The following is a 23,822-nucleotide window of genomic DNA, read 5'->3' as shown; positions in this document are numbered from 1 at the left end:
TAAGAGCCCTTTAAGTCGAAAAAAAGGGCTTCATCATGTGGATGGGTGCAGGTGTACATTGATTTAATGCTGCTAAATTTGACCTAAAGTCCTAGTGTAGACCAGGGCTGAGATTTCAAAATAGACTAGATGTTTCAACGAGGAATAGTATTTGCTATTATGTTAGACAGGATAAATTACAAAGATGATGGATACTTCAGTGTATATTCTAGCCTAGTGCTAAATAATATATATTCAGGTGGGGACAAAAAGAACATTCCCTTCCTAACTTCCAACCTCCATGATACAAACTCACATAGCTAGTCTCTTTGTGTGCGTTTCATGGTTTCCTCTGAAACAGCCAACTGTTGGTTCCTCCTCTTCCACAGAGGAATCGGTGCAGCTCTGTTAGGTGAAGATCAAGATTTGGGAGCCCAGTCACAGCCCAGTTGCACATAGGCTCCCCCTGTGTTTCCATTCAGGGGGAAGGAGCAGGCCAGACAAAGGCAGGAGTAGGGCTGGTATATCCTCTGCTATACAAAATATGGATAGTTGATGCACCCATTGAACACGCTGAGGATGGAGGTTGTAGCATCTGCAGAGGTTGAAGCAGTGGCTTTAGAACAGCTCCATTGGGGTTCAGTGGCTTGGGGTGAGGAAATGTTTCCCCTGCATGTTCCTCCACCCCCTACAGATGAGACCTGACTACTCACTCTTGGTATGGGGAGATTCTGGTACCAGAACAGGGTGGTAGATTAGGTGACCCATTGGCCTCTTACAAATGGCAATTACTATGTTTGTGAGTAGAGTATTTTAAGTTATCAGCCAATATTTGACATTGCCTATTAGCAGCTGTGCAGTAATTAGTCTCTAAGTCTTATTCAGTTTCTGAGGCTTGATCTACACTGAAACCTTATATTGGCATAGCTATGTTGGTCAAGGGTCTGAAAAAAACCCACTCTCCTGACAGACACAGCTATGCCAACAAAATCCCAAGTGTAGACACAGCTAAGCTGCTGGAAGAGTGCTTCTGTCAACGTAGCTAAGAAGGTGGTATTCCTACACAGATAAGAAAAGCTCCTGCAGTTGGTATACGCTGCATTTATGTGAAGGGGACATGCCAACATAGCTATTTTTGTAAATGCTGGAAATAGCTAGAACCATGTGCTGTTTGGAAATATATCCAAAATTACACATAATGTAAAATAAGTGAATGGCGTAAGTACTGATTTTAGAGTGACCATGACTTACCATGTGTAAGGTTGTATTTATGAAGCTTAAATACAAAACTGCATGTGCAAGCAACAGAAAGTGTATGGAATTAATACTTAATTCATAGACAGTAGCCAAATGAGTTGTGTAGACTGAGACAGTCATAGCAATGTACCACCTCCTTTTAAACTATCATTTAATAATTATTTGTAGTGCCTAAAGGCTTTGCTCAATGAATGAGGAAGGGGCGGGGAGGCTATGTGTTAGGTACAGGACACGTACATAACAAAAAGTTGGGCCTTCCCCAAAGAGATTATATACTAATTTTAAGATTGGGTTGGGGGTTTTCACATAGTAACAGTGAGACAGTTATGCTAAGTGTAATAAGCAGCAGGCACAGCAGACTTAGTCATGTACAAGGTGTTTTTAATAGGACTGGATTCCCATATACACAGATGTGCACTAGTTCTTTGGTGTTTAAAATGTATATATATTGAATAAATAGAAAATGACATGCCAGCTCTCATGTCAGCCAGAAAATGCATCTGTGGTCTAACCCCTGTGACAAACAATCTAGCAACAGTTTCAGTGCTACCAACGCTATGGAGTTTGCCAAAAAAGCAGGTGCTTCTTCCAACAGATATCTTACATGGCTTAATATTTGTGTCCTGTAATTACTGTCTAAAGGGAAGAGGGGAATGCCAGGATATTGCAAAATGAACAGGAACACAACATTTTAGTTTAAAAAAAAAACAAAACACCAATCCCAGTTGTTGAAAAAATACTTAACCTTGCATTTCATCTAACGATTAACATTTTTATAATTTGATTTTTAAATATTTTTAGTTTGTATTTTAACAGGATATGGAATTTGTAACAGAAATATAGCATGAATTGGTAAAATGTGGTTGTTAGCAGCATCTAATCCCCATTACACACAATATTCAGTGCAAGCATCAAACAAGCTGAAATCAACATTTCCAGTGTTTATCAATGTTCCCGATGGAACAACTCTGTGGAGTTGGGGTAGGAAAGAGAGACTATTTACTAGAGCTGTTTGGGAAGTGTTTCTGATCTCTTGTAAACTTTAGATGAAAATGGAGAAAGGTTTTATTTTTTGTCAGAATTCTTTTTTACAAGTTTTCAGGTTTTCAACAACTGAAAACTGAAAGTTTTTTGGGGGGCGGGGCAGGGGGGAGGTTTATTAAAAGGACACTTGCTGCAGAAACTTTTGTTTTGACAAAACCATTTTTCTTCTAAAAAATATTTTTTTGGAGAAAATTTACTAGTCTACTATTTTACACTGGTACCATTATTCAAAACAAAAAGGCAATGGGCAGGTCTCGGAATAAATTTAAGTGAGTTCATGGTGTCCAAATCTCAGTACAGTGCGCCTATATTTAAAAGGTGCCCATAATCCTAAAAGCTGTTTATTGGGATATGGCTCTTTTTGGCCTTTTGAGACATACACAAATGTGTAACTGAGGCAAACAGCAGACTTCAAAGCAAAATGATGCCTAGTACCCTGAGAAGGTAAGAGCAGAGTGTGAATTCATGCTGTACCTACTCAAGTGTTAACTTAAGTTAACTCATAGAACCCCAATGCTGGAGCTTGCTGGTCAGTTGAATACCGGGGGTGCCTGTGTTTTTGCAGCCTCCAAAGGGATAGTTAATGCCTCCTATGAAAGCTGAGCTGCACTCTTTTTTTCTTGAGATAACTTGTGATTGCTGTGGTTGGCATCTTGTTGGTAGGGAGAGCTGAAGTTTTGAAAAAAACAGTATTTAATGGACATCTTAATGTCTGTCAGGAGAGCATCAGTTTCATACAGGGTATTTCACAACAATCAGATATTTGCTGACTTGCAGAGAAGTGAAACTATAAGAAAATTCTGAACATGCCAGCTCTGATCTAGCTGGATGTTATTTTTATGCATTGGAGTTTTGGATAATTTTCCATGAGGTAGAATAAATGCCTGAAACTGTATTTTATATAGGCTGGTTTTTGTCATCTACATCTGGGCTGATGTGTCAGAAGCACATACAAGGGAGTTGTGGAGGACAATCTCAGAGGATAAGCCAGAAGGGACTATTGTATCATTTAGTCTGACCTCCTGCATGTTGCAGGCCCTGGGACTTCCCTGAAGTTCATATTAGACGTACAGCGTATCTTTCGGAAAAACACCCAATCTTTATTTTAAAATTTCCAGTGATGGAGAACATTGTAATATTGCATTCCCTGATTCTAATTTACTCCAACAAATGGAATACATTCCCTAGCTGTTGTATAAAGTAAAGCTCATGCTTTATTATTTGCATTCAATATTGTGCTCCGAGCTTATAGCTCCTGTATAAACGTATTAATATTTAATTAAATAAAATTGCTCCGAAGGCCTTTTGCTTGTTTTTTGTTGTAACCACAGCTTGATTCCTTGGCAACAAGTTCTCCATATCTTCATATTCAATGAAGGGTTAACCACAAAAGCACACAGATATCATCTGTCCCAGCAGCTCACAGTTCCTAGCAGAAAGCTCTCATCTTCCTTCAGGCACTTGAACTTCTTGACCTTCTCTGGTTTCCTCCTGACTAACTCCCCTAGGTTACCCGTGGTAATGCTGCATTCATGGATCTCACCAAGAAGCCCACTGAGGCCCTAGAGAGTAAAATGTGAATTAACTTTGGGCCTAAATTTAGTTTAGTTTTAAATTATTTAAATTGCCATGTCGTGCCTCAGTTGCCTGGCTGGTGCAAGGTGCTGTTCTGATCTAGATAGCAGAAACTTCAGAGCCTCCTCCAGGGAGTTGAGAGGCAGAAAGGATGGGTAAGGTAAAGGCTGTCACCAGCCATGAGCAGGAGAGTTGTTGCAGAAAATCACTGATAGCTAGTGCAAAGGAGCAGGGGAATTAGCTCAGCTCTTTTTTCCTCTGCCTGCTCTCTTCTGGCGATAGCTTGTATGTTTTAGTGTTGGTAGTCCTGGGTCTCAGAGACAAGTGGCAGGAATGTGCACCTCCACTGGTACTGATCAAAGGAGCCAGTCAATGAAGCTTTCAGAAACACTTCTTGGGGAGAACAGGCAGATCCAGGAGCAAGGTCCTCAAGGGAAGAAGGTCCTCTGCTTCCATTGAAATTTTAGAGATGCTTTCAAATCAGCGCAACTGTAAATGGCTCCCTTTACCTTTTGCTGCTTGCACTGGTCCCCAAACCCAGTTTAATAGTATTTAATAATAATGCAGAGATTTTGTGTTATGTTGTTCCCTGCATGGAAGGGACTTGCCTGCTCCCAGAATGCACTTGTTTCTGTTTCCAACCTCTGGAGCATCAATACCCTTGCCAGCTGAAGAGAAAGGTCTGAACAAAGGAAATAATGGAGCAGGCTTTGAATGTCCATGGGGATTTCCAGACATACACTGGTTTGCAGCTGTCTCTTTGCACTGAGAGTCGCCCAGATGTCAGGCCCATAGCCCCATGTGAAAGGGGAGGATGGAGTAAGTCTGAGAGACCTAGGAAGATGTGTAAGCCTCACAGATAAAGCAGGTACCACTCTCCCCTCCGCTGCAGGGTCTTTCTGCTCCCCACAAGAGTTTAGGAGGTTGATAGGTTGTGGGTACGGAAGGGGCCACGTAAGCCTGAAGACTTTCTCAACTGTGAGAGGATCCAGAGGACCCAGCTTCCTGAAACTCTCTATTGAGTAGGGTACTGGAAGTGCTTAGAAAGCAGCTGGCTCTCTGACTCTGTGTAGGAGAGCTGACAGACTGCAGAGAGGGCCAGAGAGCCTGCCTCAGGACAGAAGATGCAAACTGCAACTGCAGATCCTTCTGTGTCATCCATTTGGGTATTCTTTTTGCTCAGTGGACGTTGGACTCCAAAGACTTCCAGAAATCACCACCTTTGCTCAATCTGTCATATTGCATCAGAGAGGGTGGTTGAAAGATGGAAAATAATTAAAGGGAAGCCTGTGGGACTCTTCCAGTGAAATCCTCACTACAGACATCAGTTGTTGGGATAAGGAGCACCTTGGAAGGCAATGGCCCAGGTTCAGTGTTTGCTGATAAAAAGGAAGTGGGATAGTCAACTGTCTTCATCAGAGAGAAGTCAGACTAATTTCTCTTTGGCATGTATTTTTAGCACAGAACATGTATCCTATTCCCAACCTCCTCCTGTTAGCTCATTGATTACTTTTCAGTAAAGGATAATAACTTAACACTTCACTGGATATTACACGTTCTATTTCCCTGAGTCCAAGACGTCTTTGTGCATGTGAAGCTTTACCTAAACTGTGGACAAAGGATTTCATTCTGTAGTTTAATAACTATCCAGAACCTTTCAGGAGTAATGTTATCATTTATTTAGATTCACCCCACGCACCTGCATGCACGCACACACAGTTCAGTAATTTCGCATCAATACCAATTTGTATATTATCTCAACCTACCTACCTTTCATCAGCCTGATATTTTAAGTGGATTAAGTGGTAGGTGCTTCATATGTAATTCCTTGACTAGCTGAATGCCAATGACAAGATTCTCTAGAACCATCCAAGTGGCATTTTAGACTGAAACAGGCACTTTGTGTGTGCTGTAAGTAACTTACAATCTGTACTTCAATTAAACAACATAAAAAAAGACTTCTACTAAAAATGTGATCTTCTCCCCCCCTCCACCCTGCATGGAGCATGTCAATTAAACAGTAAAATATAATTAAATACTCACACGATATTCAACTCCATAAACATGCTTTTATAGTCTGAATTAAATTAGAGAGCTATAGATGGCTGGGACAGGAGTAGCTCTCCGTGTCAGCATGCGGGATATTCAGGTTCAAGTCCCCTTGTTTGAGTTTCCCTGGGCAGTTGGAGACTGGGAGCACTAAAGGGCAGTCTGCTGGACTTCTGGATCAAAGGAATATCTTGAAGCACCAAACAGCAACCTTTCCCTTTGATTGTGAAAAAGCACACTTCTCCTTGGCTGGAATGGTGATGGCTGTGACCCAAGTCCTCAAATATAGACAAGTTTATCTATAAATTTCTAATGCACCCACCACTGTAGTATCTAGTATATGAAATTAAGGAAAGAATGGTTCAGTCCTAGATGACCATACACTCCCATCACTTTGTGCTGCTTTCTTATTCGAGATTACATAAGGTTATAAGGTTGTTAAAAGGAGGAGGGAGAAAAATTGTTCTTGTTGACCTCTGAGGATAGGACAAGAAGCAGTGGACTTAAATTGCAGCAAGGGAGGTTTAGGTTGGACATTAGGAAAAACTTCCTAACTGACAGGGTGGTTAAACACTGCAATAAATTGCCTAGGGTGGTTGTGGAATCTCCATCATTGGAGGTTTTTAAGAGCAGGTTAGACAAACACCTGTCAGGGATGGTCTAGATAATACTTAGTCCTGTCTTGAGTGCAGGAGACTGGACTAGAAGATCTCTTGAGGACCCTTCCTGTCGTACACATCTATGATTCTCTGATTATTCCTGTTGTTTGTCTTTTATATCCAAAGGAAAAGCTGACAGGCAATTCTGCTGTTACAGAGGGACTGCCTGTGTCAAAAAGGATGGCATTTCACATCCCATAAGAGGAGCAAAGGCTTTGCCTTCCTCAGATGAGGGCCTTCCACTGGGAATGCTCAGCCTTTGAAAATTTCACCTTAGTGACCGTTACCTGTAACTTCTCCATTGATCACTGCTCTCAGGATGAGGTTGTGAGGGATTAGCAATAGGGTCTCTGAGTGAGGCCAGCTGAGGGCTTTGAAGATTCTCACCAGTGGAACAGGGAGGCACAGTATAGCAATAGAGTGACCTATTTTATGTAGAAGGTGAGTCAGTCTGTGTTGAAGGGGATATAGAGGAAACTCCTGGGGGAAAGTCTAATCGCTGATTAGTTCTGGGAATGAGAAGTAGGAAGGAAATGGTAAACCAGTGTGGACTGGGGATGACATTTATAATGAAAAGTCATATTGTCACTACACAGCAAAGACCATCTATTCAGCTTTATTCATCATTTACACTGATTTAGCGTTAATTTTAAGATCCTGTAGTTCATTTTAATATGAAAAATGTTCAACTAATTAACGTGTTGCCTTGTAGATTCCAGTTTAAAAATCACATTGCAAAATGTTTAAGTTCATATCACTAGATCAACTGCTGCTCTTAAAGAGACTCCATTTTAATTTGGAGCAGAATTTGTTTTGTAAAATAAGCTTTTATAAAACCTAAAACCAATCAAAACATTTGCAGTTATTGTTCATAAAAACTGCTATTAAGCAAATACGTTTCCCAACAGTGTTTCAAAGCCAAGCTATGCAACAATAAGAATTTGAAAGTAAAACTAGCAACAAACAAAAGTGAAACTAACATAATTGATTTCTCATTGTACATGCTAAGAGTAGTTAGGAAGTAAGTAAAGAGTATAAATAGTAGCAAATGAATTTTACTTTTTCGGTTATTTCATTTATAATATAACAGTGTTGCAAATAAAATAGGTAAAGAAATTTGCTTACAGTATATGGTTTAAGATGCCACTGTCCCTTTAATCCAGTGATTGTGTGTTTCTAAGTCACTCTTTTGAACATCTGTAATTGTAAAGCATTTTGAGGTTGGTAAAGTTATGAAAAGCTAGCAGGCACTGAAAGCTGTCTGTAGCTTTAGGAACACAACACTGCATAGACTTACATTCACTTCCTATTTGAATGTAATCACTAGGACTAGAAGCAATTTCATATTTTAGAAAAAGCTTAAATTCCTCATAAGTATGTGTCTTGGGACTTTCCCCCTGCACTCAGGAGGAAAAACTCACTCTCCACGTGCCACAGACTAGAAGTGAGCTTTTTATTTATTTATTTATTTATTTCCCCCAAACCCAGTTTATAGTGCTGGGGTGGCCAAACTTACTGACCCTCTGAGCCGCATATGACAATCTTTCAAATTTTGAGTGCTGGGACACACCTGATGGGACTTCAGCCTCATGGGAGGTACCTGCCAGGACTTGGGCTTCAGCCCTGCTTCTGCTGAAGCCCCAAGCCCCAACAGAGATGCCCTGCGGGGCTGAAACCCTGAGATCCCCCCTCCCCCGCTGGGCAGAAGCCCTTACTCCATCACCCTGCTACAAGGGAGAGGTCCCAAGCTCCCCCACCCCGGTAGGTCGAGAATGGAGGAGGGGGTGTACGGGGCTCCACAAGTTGCACTTTAACTGTAAAAGAGCCTGGTTTGGCCACCCCTGTTACAGTGTTTATGCTCTTCATAATATAACAAGATTTTGTGATCCAAATTGTACACAAAGTGCACAAAAAAAAGCATTGAAGCATTGAAAATAGTTTCTATTTGCTATACGTGTATATTATAATTACCATCTGAGAGCCAGATTTTGGCCACATACATATATGCATGGGTGTGACTGATTTCAGTGGAAGTTGTACGTGTGTGTCTAATATGAGGAAAGCAGTTGACTGTAAAACTTTAAACAGAACAATTGTATCTTTCTTCAGCTTACACATTAGTGTACCTTTCAAAAGAGATCCATTTAGGGAAGGGAATAGCATTATGCAAACCTAGCTTTTAGTGCAGTATGAAAAAGTTTTGAAGTTAACTGCTTTGTGCATAGCTTACAACCCTAAAAATAGTTGCCTTGCGTTAGTGGAAGCAGTATGCTCTAACTGCACCTATCGTGCTGCTATGGTTAGAATCTCTCCGTGTTTTTGTTACAAATTTAAAGGGAGAGTTTAATTTCTATCCCATTTTGAATCATGCCTGGACAAAACTCTGGGTCAAGGCTTGAGATCAAAATGTAAATCTTTCGAAAGAGATTTGATATTTTATAAAAAATTTTCTACAGTGACTGCTTTTGAATTATAAAATTGCAAAAAAATGCTCTAGGGACAGATTTTTTTCATATTTAAAATAATCCTTTGAGATTTAAATTTGAAGTTTTTTAGCAGTTGAGCATGCATGAGAGCTCAAAGCTTTACATAACATTTCAGTTGGGTATTGATGTTGTCTAAAAGTCATGTTTCTGCATTTCAAACCTAATTTTATGGTGTTAAACTGGATGTTGCAACTAAATGTTATTGTTACTGTATAATAAATCTTCTTAATATCCTGAATTGAAAGATTACAAAACACTCCCAAGAAAACACAAAAAAAATAGAAACACAATTATGATTAGCTACAAAGGTATACTTATATCTGATATAGTTCTCTGGCTCACGACAGCATGCCTTTCCCGCCGTACCCCACAATGATTCCTGAATAGTTTCACTCTTTTCGTGTCCTAAGTGTCCACCTCCAAATCTATATTAGAATTCACTTTTTTTCACCTTGTCTTCCATCCTAATCCATTGTGACTCTTTACGCCTACCTTCCCCAGCTGTGGAGCTCTGAAGTTTTGCAGGAAAGGGGCTCTGCCCTGTGGACACACACTACTAGTGTAAACCTTGCAATTTATGGAATTTACGTACGTAACCTTAGCTCTGTCCCTATGTCCATGCATATACATTAAAATGCTCTTTAATTACATCACATAGGAATTTCCATACAAAAAACTTTCTTGTTATAGAGTGTCATATTGTGCTGTGGTTAAGGCACAGGATTAGGATTCAGAAGTTCCGAGATCATTTCCCAGCTCAGCCACAGGCTTTCTGTAGGATTGTAAAATGGTCACTTAGGGTCAGTTTATTAAAAATTATTTAAATACCTAAAGATGCTGAGAGGTGCCTAGTGGGATTTCACCATGCCTTGGTTCCTAACTCCCGCTGAAACGTTAATAATTTGGATTTATATGAGCCCTTTACCTGAGATTCTCAAAGTATTTCAAAAACATTGAAATCACTCAGTGATTTAGTCACAGATGAATTAGTCACATAGGCACTCTTGAAAATTGCACTGGGTACCTACCTGCATCTTCAGGTGCTTAGATACTTTTAAAAATCTGGCCTGTAACCTTTGTTCTCTGTCTGTAAAATAGTAACATAATAAAAATACTTCCCTACTATACAGGGGAGCTGTGAGGATAAATCAATCTTTGTAATGTACGCAGAGGCAACAGTGATAAAGGAGGACTTCTTCGAGTGCTTGCTCACGTATATTCCACAGTAGGTGTGTGTGCGCGCCACGTGCATCAGTGCTGTAAGTTTTTCCCTTAGCAGTACCCATAGGGGGAGTGCTGCTGTGACCCCTGGAGTGGCGCCTCTATATCGCGCTATAAGGGGAGCCGCGAGCTCCACCCCACCCTCAGTTCCTTCTTGCCGCAGCGAAAGTGTGTCAGAACTTCTTGCTCCAGCGTTGCTGCAGCCTTTCCAGTTGATCTTAGTGGTATCTTTAGCTAGTTGTTAGTAACTCGTGGTGCACAGCGGAGCCCCCTCCACCAGTCGGCACCGTTCACCTTCCAAGAAACAAAGGAAGAGCTCGACTTTGCAGCAGCGCCGAGAGAAGGGGGAGAGGCTGGTCACGTGTTGGGTAGCCCTCGGTCCTCTCCGGGCTCGAAACCTCCGACTTGTGCTGAGCGGAGTAGCCCAGCAGCACTGACACGCACCTCTCCCGCAGTCAGAATACCATCGACGCCGGAGACTCTACAGGCTGCACGAGACATTCTGAGCTTGCTGGTGCCCGGGGTGCCGCTGGTGGCGGGCCCTCGGCCCTGAGGCAAACCGCCGCTGGGCACGCAACAGGCGTCCCCAGCACAGCATAGCTCTCACGCAGCAACCGGTCCACTCGCAGCTCACGTCCACCACCCTCGACGCCAACCAGGGTTCCATCTGGGCAGGAGTCTCCGGGTCCCTCCGCCCCACGCAGCAGCGGATGCAGGCACCGAGATAGGTATTGAAGGCGCTCCTCTTCACGACGCAGCTATCGTAGCCGGTCTCGGCACGACTGACGTCGACGCTCCCACACGAGCTCCCGCTCTGTCAGGCGTCGCAGACAGGGCTCCTGCCGTGTGGCACCGTAGCTTCAGGCGCAGAAGCGAGTCTCGGAACAGTACTTCCAGCGGGTACCAGTCCTTGACGTCAGTCCCGTGGAAGACGGCATTGTAGGCACTGCCGCTCCCACTGCTCTTATGGTACAGTTCGGTCGGTGGTGGCCTCGGCCTCGGCACCCAGCCGCCCCTCGCTGGGCCGTACCGCTCCGCCGGACCAGATAGCGCCACCGGGCCCGCAGCCTGGACAGTGGCAAGGAGCCCCATGGCAGGGACAATGGTGTCAATGGGCACCATGGCCATCAATGCCCACCCAGGCGGGAACTTGCTTGGTGGCCGGGGCGTCCGAGGCCTCATTGGCCTCGTTATCTAGGCAGAGGGCAAGTCGACAGGTCATGAGTCGGCTGCGCTCCCGGACTCCGACCTGGGGGTTGATCCTCTAGCACTGGCTGAGTTGGCCTCCTCTCCTGCACCAGATGACACCATCACGGCACCGCGGCCCTCTGCTCCACAGGAATACTTCAGGGCACATCAAGACTGTGTGCAGTTCTGGTCTCCCATGTTTAAGAAGGATGAATTCAAACTGGAACAGGTACAGAGAAGGGCTACTAGGATGATCCGAGGAATGGAAAACTTGTCTTATGAAAGGAGACTCAGGGAGCTTGGCTTGTTTAGCCTAACTAAAAGAAGGTTGAGGGGAGATATGATTGCTCTCTATAAATATATCAGAGGGATAAATACCAGAGAGGGAGAGGAATTATTTAAACTCAATACCAATGTGGACACAAGAACAAATGGATATAAACTGGCCACTAGGAAATTTAGATTAGAAATTAGACGAAGGTTTCTAACCATCAGAGGAGTGAAGTTTTGGAATAGCCTTCCGAGGGAAGTAGTGGGGGCAAAAGATCTATCTTGCTTTAAGATTAAACTCGATAAGTTTATGGAGGAGATGGTATGATGGGATAACATGGTTTTGGTAATTAAATATTCATGGTAAATAGGCCCAATGGCCTGTGATGGGTTTTTAGATGGGGTAAGATCCAAGTTACCCGGGAAAGAATTTTCTGTAGTATCTGGCTGATGAATCTTGCCCATATGCTCAGGGTTTAGCTGATCGCCATATTTGGGGTCGGGAAGGAATTTTCCTCCAGGGCAGATTGGAAGGCCCTGGAGGTTTTTCGCCTTCCTCTGTAGCATGGGGCACGGGTCACTTGCTGGAGGATTCTCTGCTCCTTGAGGTCTTCAAACTACAATTTGAGGACTTCAATAGCACAGATATAGGTGTGAGGTCTTTTTTAGGAGTGGTGGGTGAAATTCTGTGGCCTGCATTGTGCAGGAGGTCAGACTAGATGATCATAATGGTCCCTTCTGACCTAAATATCTATGAATCTATGAATCTAAGACCGGCTAAAGTGGGTGGCGTCAAGCCTCCAGCTGCAGGCCGAGGAGATGGAGGGCCCATCCAATTCCCTCTTTAATGTACTGTCCCCCTCGGTGCTGGGCTGTGTGGCTTTACCCCTTCACCAAGGAGTAGCCAACATCTCCAACGCCTTGTGGCTAACTCCTACCTCTCTGGCCCCGATTTCCAAGAAGGCTGAGAGGAAGTATTTCGTGCTGGCTAAGAACCACGAATACCTCTACTCTTACCCAGCACCTAACTCTCTGGTGATGGAATCTGTGAACCACCAGGAGCGGCAGGGCCAGCCCGCGCCCACCCTGAAGAATAAAGACGCCAAGAGACTAGACTCTTTTGGTAGAAAACTTTACTCCTCTTCGAGTTTCCAGCTCAGGGTGGCCAACCATCAGGCCTTACTGAGCCGATTATGATTTTAATTTATGGGAGTCCCTGCCAAATTTCAAGCCACTCCTCCCAGAGTGGGATAGGAAGGACTTTAAGGCATTGGTGGAAGAGGGGGCTATGGCAGCCAAAGCTGCCCTGCAGGCAGCGACAGACGTGGTGGATACAGCGGCTTGCTTGATGGCCTCCGCAATCTCCATGCACAGGGCGTCGTGGCTCCTCCTGTCTGGCTTTTGGTGGAGGCCCAGTCCCTCATGCAGGACGTGCCCGAAAGCCCTGTTCACTGAACAGACAGACGTCAGGCTGCACGGGATGAAAGACTCTTGCACCACCCTGAAGACCTTGGGCCTATACATCCCTCCAGCTAAGGACAAGGCCAAACTGCAGATGTCGGCTCACCCTGCACAGAGCAAATATGAGCCTCCTTACAAGAGGCCGAGAGACCAAAAGCGCCGGCCTCAACGACAGTCCCGCTCTGCCCCACAGCCTGGGCCCTCTAAGGGCAAGAGGCAGGGAAAGAGTCGGTTTTGACTATTTGCAGGGGGACATCAGGGTAGTTGCCATGGGAAACCCCCCTACTAATAAAGTTTGTGTTCAGCAACCGATTGTCTGCCTTCCGTGGGGAATGGTCACGAATAACCTCGGACCACTGGGTCCTCAACACCATTTCCAAGGGCTACATGTTGCAGTTCAGTTCACCCCCATCCCTGGCGGGCTCAGAGGACCCAGAGCACGTTCACCTCCTAGGTCAGGAGGTGGAACGATTACTACGCCTGGGGGCGGTGGAGAGAGTGCCAGTAGAATTCCAGGGCAGGGGCTTCTACTCCCGATATTTCCTGATCCCAAAGGTGAAAGGGGGTCTCAGGCCCATCCTAGATCTGCGGAATCTCAATCGGTTTATGGTCCCTCCAAGTTCCACATGGTGTTCCTGGCTTCTATTATCCCCTCCCTGGACCCAGGGGACTGGTACGCAGCCGTGGACCTTCACGACGCGTATTTCCACATCCATGTTTTCGAAGGGCACAGGCACTTCCTCCGTTTCCTGGTGGGGCCCAACCACTACCAGTTCACGGTTCTCCCTTTTGGCCTATCCACGGTGCCCAGGGTATTCACAAAGTGTATGACGGTTGTGGCGGCCGACCTCAGACGAGCAGGGGTCCAGATGTTCGCATATCTGGACGATTGGCTTCTCAAGGGCAACTCACAGCCTCAGGTGAGGGCCCATATGGATCTGCTCCTGTCTACATGTGCCAATCTCGGCCTCTTGGTAAATGAGACCAAATCAGCGCTGGTCCTGGTGCAGCGTATAGAATTCATAGGGGCACTATTGGACTCCTTAAGGGCCACAGCTTTTCTCCCAATGGGCAGTTTTGAAACCCTCAAAGGTCTTATCGCCTCGGTCACGGCTTTTCCAGTGACAACAGCAAGGGCGTGCCTTCAGATCCTGGGACACATGGTGGCATGCAGATATGTGGTCCACCACGCCAGGCTCCAAATGAGGCCCCTCCAGCTATGGCTAGCTTCCCACTTCTCCCAGGCGCGGGACGGCCTGGACAAGGTCCTCTTGGAACCGACCCCGGTAATTGCCTCCCTTCAATGGTGGTCCTCCTTGGGCAATGTGCTCCAAGGGGTTCCTTTCCGGGAGATGGCCCATTCAATAGACCTGGTGTCTGATGCGTCGGACTTGGGCTGGGGAGCCCACATAGGGAACATGAAAACCCAAGGGATGTGGTCAACCTCGGATGTGTCCCTCCATATAAATGTCAGAGAGCTCAAGGCGATACAGTTGGCGTGTGTGGCTTTCGTCACACAGCTTCACGGTAAGGTTGTCAGAGTCCTTACGGACAACACCACCACGATGTTCTACATCAACAGAGAAGATGGGGTACAGTCCTCAGCCCTCTGCCGGGAAGCCCTGAGCCTATGGGAGATCTGTATAGTCCACGACATCTCCCTGAGGGCTTTCCACCTACCGGGCGCCTGCAATACACAGGCTGATTGCCTCAGCAGGGTTTTCTCCCCCCATTACGAGTGGTCACTCCACTCGGAGATCACTCACCGGCTCTTCCGAGAGTGGGGAATTCCCTACGTGGACCTGTTCGTGACCCGCCAGAACTGGCGTTGCCCCCGGTTTTGTTCCGGGGCGGGGTTGGGAAGGGACGTGATCTCAGATGCCTTCCTCCTGTCATGGTCGGACCAGCTTTTCTATGTTTTTCCACCTTTACCCCTTACAGGCAAAGTTCTAGAAAAAGTGGAAACAGACAAGGCACTTATCATCCTTATCACCCCAGCCTGGCCCATCAACACTGGTACGGGACCCTACTGGACCTGTTGGCAGCCCCTCCAAGGAGGTTGCTGCTTCACCCAAACCTCCTCTCCCAGAGTGGGGGCCGCCTCCTTCATCACAATCTGGTCGCTCTCCAGCTGACAGCATGGCTGCTCAGTGGCTAGACAAGGAGGAGAGGAGGTGTTCTGAGGAAGTCAGGCAGGTCCTCCTGGAAAGTAGGAAGCCGTCCACACGCTGGACGTACCTGGCAAGGTGGTCCAGATTTTCCAGGTGGGCGGGAGAGCGAACAGTCTCCCTATCGTCCACACCGCTCTAGCTTATCCTTGAGTACTTCCCGTCCCTTAGGACGCAAGGGCTGACTCCCGCCTCTGTCAGAGTATGCTTGGTGGCCGTATCGGCCTTCCACCCACTGGTGCAAGAGCACTCAGTCTTCTCCCATATTATGACCTCACGCTTCCTGAGAGGCCTTGACCATTCATTCCCATATGCTAGATCCCCTGTACTGCAATGGGACCTAAACCTGGTGGTGTCCCACTTCATGGGGCCTCCCTTTGAACCCTTGGCCACATGTTCCTGGTCTCACCTCTCCTGGAAGGTAGCCTTCCATGTAGCAATCACGTCAGCCCGATGTGTCTCAGAGCTCAGGGCCTTGACCTCGGAACCTCCACATACGGTCTTCCACAAGGATAAGGTTCAACTTCGCCCACACCCTTCATTCCTCTCGAAGGTGATCTACGCCTTCCATATGGAACAGGACATCTTCCTTCCCGTGCTCTGTCCCAAGCCCCATTCCTCCAATGAGGAATGCTGCCTCCACATGCTCAATGTGCACAAGGCACTGGCCTTCTACCTGGATCGGACTAAACCGTTCCGTAAATCCTCGCAACTCTTTGTTGCCTTGGCCGAGCATATGAAGGGGCAGCCTATTTCCACCCAGCGTCTTTCTCGCTGGATCACCTCGTGCATACACATGTGCTATGATCTGCCAGGGGTTCCCCCGCCACTGATCATCAGAGCACACTCAACAAGGGCTCAGGCCTCGTCGGCTGCCTACGTAGCCCATGCCCCTATCCAGGACATCTGTAGAACTGCCACCTGGTCTTCAGTACAAACATTCACTGCACACTCTGAGATCATCTCCCAAACTAGGGATGACGCTGGGTTCGGCAGAGCAGTACTGTGTCCCGGGAACTCATGAACTCCTACCTACCTCCCACAGATATAGCTTGGAATCACCTACTGTGGAATACACATGAGCAAGCACTCGAAGAAGAAAAGACAGTTACCTGTTCCGTAACTGGTGTTCTTCGAGATGTGTTGCTCGTGTCTATTCCATATCCCTCCCTCCTTCCCTTCTGTCGGAGTTGTCCGGCAAGAAGGAACCAAGGGTGGGGGGAGCTCACGGCTCCCCTCATAGCGCGATATAGAGGCACCACTCCAGGGGTCACAGCAGTGCTTCCCCCCCCCCCACGGGTACTGCTAAGGGAAAAACTTCTGGCACCGGTGCACATGGTGCGCGTGCACATCTACTGTGGAATGGACATGAGCAACACATCTTAAAGAACACCAGTTACGGAACAGATAACTGTCTTTTTTTGCTATGAAATTTAATATTTAGCTTCTATAGTTCTGTTGTCATTGGGAGTACAAATTTACTGCAGTTGTGAGCTCCACTGTAAATAAGTGTGAAAGTTGGTAAGATGTCATAATACCTTATAATAAATGTTGATGGGAAAAGGTATGAAAAGGAGAAAGAAATACTGGATTAACCCAAACAAAAAGGGCCCACTGATATGATCAAGCACAGTGTTAAAATCATGCTTTGGAATAACGGAAAACGTGAAACCAAGAATTAATGGAGCAAAATTGATGTATCCGATATTAGGCCTAACTGGTGGCATCTTTAAAGAAAGAGGCTTTGGGGGAAAATAAGAGATCATGTGGAGTCTACTGGCATGAGACTCACCATCCTGGCTGCCACCTCTCCGAGCCCAAGCTATCTTCATCATAATCCTGAGAGGTGTCCTGATCAGAACAGCCCAGAAAGAGGTGGCCATGTCTTCTGGATCCCTCTGCGAGCTCCAGCTGAATCCCAGATGCAACGTGAGATGAAATGGGGTTGGACTTTAGCAGCAGCAACAGCTCCAGTTCATCTCAACTAACTTCTTCTTTCTTCCCCCAATTAGCTGGAGTTTTTAGAAGAAAAAACTATTAAAGGGAACAAACATTTTGTTAAAATTTAAATCCTTACTTAAAACAGTACTTCATATTTCAAATGGTTTAACTGTTTTTTCTTCTTCTCTGTATCTTTAATAAAAGATTAAAAGGATGTTTAATGGTGTGTTTGCCATGGTACTATGCAGGCTCTATATACCAAACCCTGAACCTAGTTTAAACAGATTAATGTTGAGCAGTGAATGGGTTATGTAGCGTTAATACATTTGGCCCGCATATTCAGTCTAAATTAATACATTTTTAGTACCTGTAATATTTAATTCTTTTATAACATATGAAACTATTTTTGTGAAGTTAAATTGTTTTTATATATGTTAATGAGAACCTGAAATCAAAAATTTTTTTTTTTAACATCTAATGTCCCAGTGGAGGGTGGTGATATAATCCTGTGAGAAATATAAAACAGAGGGTATATGTAATTTGAATCAGTGTCATGCATTTAGAGTGCTTGAGATTATTATTCTGCATATCAGAGTACACCTAATGATCCCATGCCAAATATGGTGAAAACGGGCGTATTTAGAATACGAGTAGCTGCACAGAGTTAACATGTTCAGAGTGGCAAATATGCTGTTAATGCTGCAGGTAGTCCGTATTTCATTCTGACAAGCTCTGTCTTTGTTTTGCAGCCGTCCATTGTACCATCCCACCCAATGGCTCCTCCTAGCCCCAGCACCACCAGCAGTAATAACAACAGCAGTAGCAGCAGCAACTCAGGCTGGGATCAATTAAGTAAAACAAACCTTTACATCCGAGGACTGCCTCCAAACACCACTGACCAGGACCTGGTAAAACTATGCCAACCGTAAGTACTACTCTTAAAATTCAGTCTTTTAAACTTACAGGACGTTTGTGATGCGAGTGCTAATGTCATGAAGGGAGAAGAAATCTAGCCCCATGTTTAGTATTCTTGAGTCTGTGATGTGATGAGAACTGTCAACTTTTGAAATCAGTAGGCGCTGAGCATGTGTGGCACCTTCAGAAGCAGAGAACAGACTAAATATATAGTAAATAAGTGTATCCCAGGTTCCTGATTTTAAAAAAACATGGACACCCATTCTCCTGACTACTTGTTTATCTGCTGTAATCACAAAAGATTAAAAACATTTGAAAATTATCAAACAGTTGTGTAGCTTGTTTTTAAAAACATATGATTAAGATCTTCTCAGTTAGCAACTGATGTAGCTGCACCAAGACAAATAATAAAGCTGAACCAGTGTAAACTTGCACCTGGGCAGCTTTCACCAGTTTCAAACTAAGATTGGCACTAGTGCTGTACGATTGCAGTAGGGGTTTGCGTATAGTTCAGCTACATCAGGGCTAAAAAACGCGGTATAGACATAGCTTAGAGAAACTTTTTCAGACAACACTGTTTAGCAAAGTTCATATCAACAGGATGTTGTATAAATCCATGCATTTTGGGTATTTCTGAATATGGAGTGGGTGTATAATTATATTATTTACACTTTTTTTTTTTAAATCATATTTCTTCTCTGGAACATATAATTCTTGACTGCTATATTGACTTTCTAAAAAATGAAAAAATTTCAAGATTCACAACACACTTGCCAGACCATTATTGAAACAAAATATTATACCCCCTGTAAAATTTACTGATAGCCTGTAAGTTTCAGTTTCTACTTTCTGTCTGGTAAACAAGGAAAGCCCCTAATTTTTCATTCCTGCAAAAGTACACTTTAATAGTTTGGGTTTATATGGAACCTCTTTGAGATTCTCAAACACTGATTAAACCTCAAATAACTTTATGCAGGCTTTTGTCCCCCATTTAACAGATTTATAAATGAGGATATCTAAAAAGTCTTGTCCATGGTCACGCCACTAGTCAGCAACACAGCCAGGAAAAGACCCCTACATCCTGGCTCCCAGTTTATTTGAACCACTAGATGACACTCTGGAAAAATAGGTGCTGGACTGTTGATTTGTACTTTAGCAAAACTTTTTTGCCGTTCTGTCCATAATTTCAGAAATTAATATAAATTAAATCTGGAGGGGTCATATTTAGGTTTGATAGAATTTGATTTATAATTTCAATGGATAATATCTGTTTGTTTTTAAGCATTTTTTTCTATTTTTATCTATTTTAAATTTTCATAGTTGCTGGAAATTATGGGCGGAAGTGTCAGATAATAATTAATGACAGTAGGCATTCAGATTCAAAAGGTTGAAGCTTTATAAACATTAAAACACAAATTGTCAACATCACATGTTACAATATGCAAAGTAAATTTCCTTAAATCAGACGCTAAGTTCTCAAGCAGCATTTTTCTGACTTTGTTTATAAATTTCAGTTGTCAATTGAAAAAAATAGTGCGCGTGTATGGTGGAATCAATGTTTATTGACATTTACAGATAAAAATAAATCTTTCCAGTCTAATCATGAATATTAATTGATCTTGTCAATTTGTCTGCCAAAGCAGAATTGTTCTCTGTATTATATCTTTTAAAGTTCTCCTCTGTATTTCATTATCCCAATGATGGAGCTTCCACCATTTACTCTGAGCTGTATTCCAAAGTCTAAATGACCTCACAGTTTCCAGATTTTCAAATGATGTTCAGAAGGTGCAATTAAATACATACGTGACATTTGTTCACTTTTGTTATTTTTAGAGTTCTTGCTCTCCTGTATGCAAATAGAGCCTCTATTTTAAGGATGGCTGGGTTCCTCCCTTCTTGCTCCTTCTTCTAAAAACAGGATTCTTTGATCAATGTTGGTGCCCATATAACTGTCAATAATCTTACTGAAGTTTATTTTACAATTTTTCCTTAAAAGTAGTGTGAGTTGTGCAGGTCAGTTGATGAAGCTTTGTTTTATACTAATTAGATTGACATACGTTATGCCAGTATTCTTGTCATTTTCACTTATGAAAATGCATCCAGAATTAGTTATTCCAGAGTCTGTACCAATCCATATCTGCCTTTATGGCTGCTCGCTCTCAGAAGTTCTTCACATCCACTTGACTACATGCCTGTTTCAAGGACACCACCTGTTCTCTTCCCAAATAGTGGCTGCTCAATGCTGGTATATTTCCATGATCTCCTCCCTCTTCAAATAGCTCATCAGCTTCCTGTTACGGAAAGGTCTGTTTAGCTGGATAGAGCTAAATACTTACAACTCCTATCAAAGTGCTTAGCACTTCTAAAAAATCAGGCCCAAAAATATTGAGTACCCAAAAATTGCAGCATCTAAAATAAAATATATGGCTGTTTTTGAAAATTTTGGTATCACTGAAAACATCAGGCTCACAGGTCCTCTCTTCTTATTGTTCTTTCTCTTTCTTTTCTACCACATCCATATCCCTCCTAACTTTGTTTACCTGCTCAGCAATAGTTCCTGCCAGCCACTACCAAATATTGCTACCAGTTGTCTGTTCCTTCCAGCAGTGTTTTGTTGTTGCATTTTTGCCCATTTCTCATAATTTTGTTCTCATTTTCTGAAACAGGCAGTGTCAGTTATTCCTGTATTCTTTATATCCAGTTGAGATCAAATTATATGTAGAGACAGCATAATTAAAAATCATGGGCTAACAATGCAAAAAGTGGTAGGGATGATGGGGGAGGGGAAGGGGCAAAAATCTAGTAACTGACCAAATAGCTTCTTCTTTCTTCTTTCTGTCTTTTTTTTTTTAATAGGCATGACATAATATGGTCAGATTTTCAAAGGACTGGTTTGTTTGAAAGACCTTATAACAGTTCCAAACCTTCACAGCTGAATATTGTATCTGTAGATAGAAAACAATATTATGCCTAATTTAGAAAAATGAAATTTTTATTGCGAGAAAATTACAAATTTCTAGTTTGAGAAATGTAACGTTTATTGCAAAAATAAAACTTTCTGCTTTTAGGATAATCCTCACTGTTTCAATAGTCTTGTGATTATAATGAAAGAGTTGGGCCAACTATCAGAAAAAAATTAGACTTATTACAGTGTATGTCCTGAAAGATTCCCATAAATCTTACTAAAAAAGGAACAGATAATTAATTTTGTGAAAGGAGCCATTCATAAATTATGAAATACTAGAGCCTTGCACAGGAAGATGACTTCTCTAAGGTTTAACTCATTCTAGATACATGTATGGTAGAAGAGTTTTTCCTTTTTTTAAAACTTGTTTTTTAAAAATAATACAGAAGCACCCTCAGGATCCTCCAAGTTGAGACTGTTGGGTTGTTGCTTCTCTTCAGTAGCTGACTGGTAGCAGGAAGCACTCATAACTTTAAACATTTTGTCATCTTGAACAGACTTCTCTTATCTCTCTCGGAGCTTCCCCAGTTTGAGTGTGTGTGTGTGTTTCTGGCAATCAGAGAAAAAAAATTGTGATCTTTTTCTGGTTTTGTTCTTTGCCTCTTGAATTGGGCAAAGGTTCTGAGTTATTTGCTCAATCTGTAGTTCATTATAGAATGATCTTTGGCTATGTCTACACTGCAGAGCCTATTCTGGAATCATTATTCTGTACCTGGCTTTTGGCTCTTGCCTTTTTTGTTGGAAGACAAATGGTTCCTGAAAGCGAGCTTGAGGCCTCTCAGGATAGATGACGCTTCTATGAGTTAATTTCTATGAGGAATTTCTCCGGTAAGAGATTCCTGTGTTAAGATATTCTCCTCTTCTATCTTAAAATTCTCCATTTCTGCTGAGGAAGCAAGTGAGATTTCCAGAAGATTTGAAATCGAAGACTTGGAACATTTGACCAAAAATCTGAGTAGTTTATTAAAAACTGTAGGCTTCTCTGCCAACATAGCCCTTTAGCAACTGGAGTTAATGTCAGTTCTATCATATGGAAACAAGACTCTCCTAATGCAGAGGCTTACTATTAGAGGCTCACTTTTATGAATTATGGAAAGTTCCAGATGCCAAATTCTCACTTTCCGCAATTCTGTGTAAACTGTACAGGTTTCCAGGAAGTAGCTGGGGAACATGGTATTTAGTTTCCAAACTGGATTTTGCAATATCCAGCTGCTTCACTGGGGCTTCCTTGCCACTTACTGATCTTATAACTGCTAAAAACTTCTTAGATAAACAACCTTTAATATGCACTTGGTAAATGAGAAATCAAGAGAAATTCTATTTTTGTCTTGTTTAACTCCGTTTATATCAATCCAACATAAATTACTCACACTTTATTTAAATATTTTTATTAAACAGATACTGCCAGGCTGCTTTCAGGAAAAAAGGTGTTTTCATTCATTCATTCATTCATTCATTTATTTATTATAGAACGTAAAATTAGTAAAAATGTTATGTGTTTGATTTGATTAACTGAAAACAGGTTTTGATGTATATTCAGACCTTTCCTTGAAGTGTTTACAACCAAAACATCGCATCATTGTGCGATCTCAAAAAAGCCACAAAGTGAAACTGATTGTCTGTTTTCTTTGTTCAGACTGAGTCAAATATAAAATAAACCGGGGTGAAATCCTTGTCCCACTGAAGTCAGTGGCAAAGCTGCTATTGATGCTAAAGGAATCAGGATCCTACCTTAAATCCTTAAATGTTGTTTGTTCTTATAATTCAAGCTGTTGTTAGAAACACCTGTAATAATTTTTACTGGACAGTTTCCAGTTATAGGATGGAATTCATTCTCTTGCAAGAAGGCTCACACAAAGTCCCCTGAGCTGTGAAACTCCAGGGATAGTCTTGAGCAAGGTGTGTGAGTGGAGAGTCCACAGTATACCTGCATGTTGCAGAAGTGGTTTCTCCTCTGGTTCACAATAAGCAGCTGTTAATAGGTGTGTGGTGAGTAGGTTAGGAAGTGGCCTAGTAGATTTACTCTTTGGCAGATTCAGGATCTAGAAACCTGTGTGGAAGGATTACGTTGTAGTCTCATAGCCTTCCTTGATGCTACGAGCTGAATTCCATCCTCCAGTTCCTACTTAATTCCTTGTGCTATGCCCATTTCTTCAGGCCTTGTGGAGAGAGGAGTTAATTTAGTCCATAAAATAAACAGTTGCGTATAGTTTATTATGTTATATATAGATGTTTTAAGTGTCCAAATAAACTACAGTTAGAGCACGAGCTACTTGTCATGCATATTGATTTTTATTTCCCTTTCCAAAACAGCATTGTACATTATACTATAATATTGAAAAATCATATTAAATAGGGATTATTTTATAGCAAAATAACCGATCTTTAAATATAATTAATCAGAGTATTTGAGTCACTATACAGATTCTTCTATTAAAAAGTGGCATATGTGGTTCTGGTGGTACAAAGACTTTGTTTTTCTTCTCATTGCTTCATTCAGTAAGTTCAGTTCTGGCATAGAGGAGCTGGCAGTGCTGAACTTGAATGGTGGTTTTTATTTTGAGTAAATTCTTTTGGGAAGTTGCTATAGAAAGTTCTTATTTAACTACAGAAGGGTAGAGCTTGTTGTTCTGTTTGCAGTGAG

At 42.9% G+C, this 23,822-nt stretch overlaps 1 protein-coding gene across 12 annotated transcripts in view; it reads left to right on the top strand.

Moving 5' to 3' along the window:
* The window catches only part of RBMS1 (RNA binding motif single stranded interacting protein 1), a 207,482-nt gene that overhangs the window by 93,877 nt on the left and 89,783 nt on the right, over nucleotides 1-23,822 (top strand). For all 12 annotated transcript variants that reach the window (XM_073305605.2, XM_073305604.2, XM_073305606.2 and 9 more), the window contains exon 2: nucleotides 18,048-18,223. In XM_073305605.2, coding sequence (XP_073161706.1) covers nucleotides 18,048-18,223 — 176 coding nt within the window. The remainder of the gene's footprint in view (nucleotides 1-18,047; nucleotides 18,224-23,822) is intronic.

The sequence above is a fragment of the Lepidochelys kempii genome, chromosome 11, assembly GCF_965140285.1.
Source record: "Lepidochelys kempii isolate rLepKem1 chromosome 11, rLepKem1.hap1, whole genome shotgun sequence".
Classification (NCBI taxonomy): Eukaryota; Metazoa; Chordata; order Testudines; family Cheloniidae; genus Lepidochelys; species Lepidochelys kempii.
This window is presented reverse-complemented; position numbering and strand designations above follow the sequence as displayed.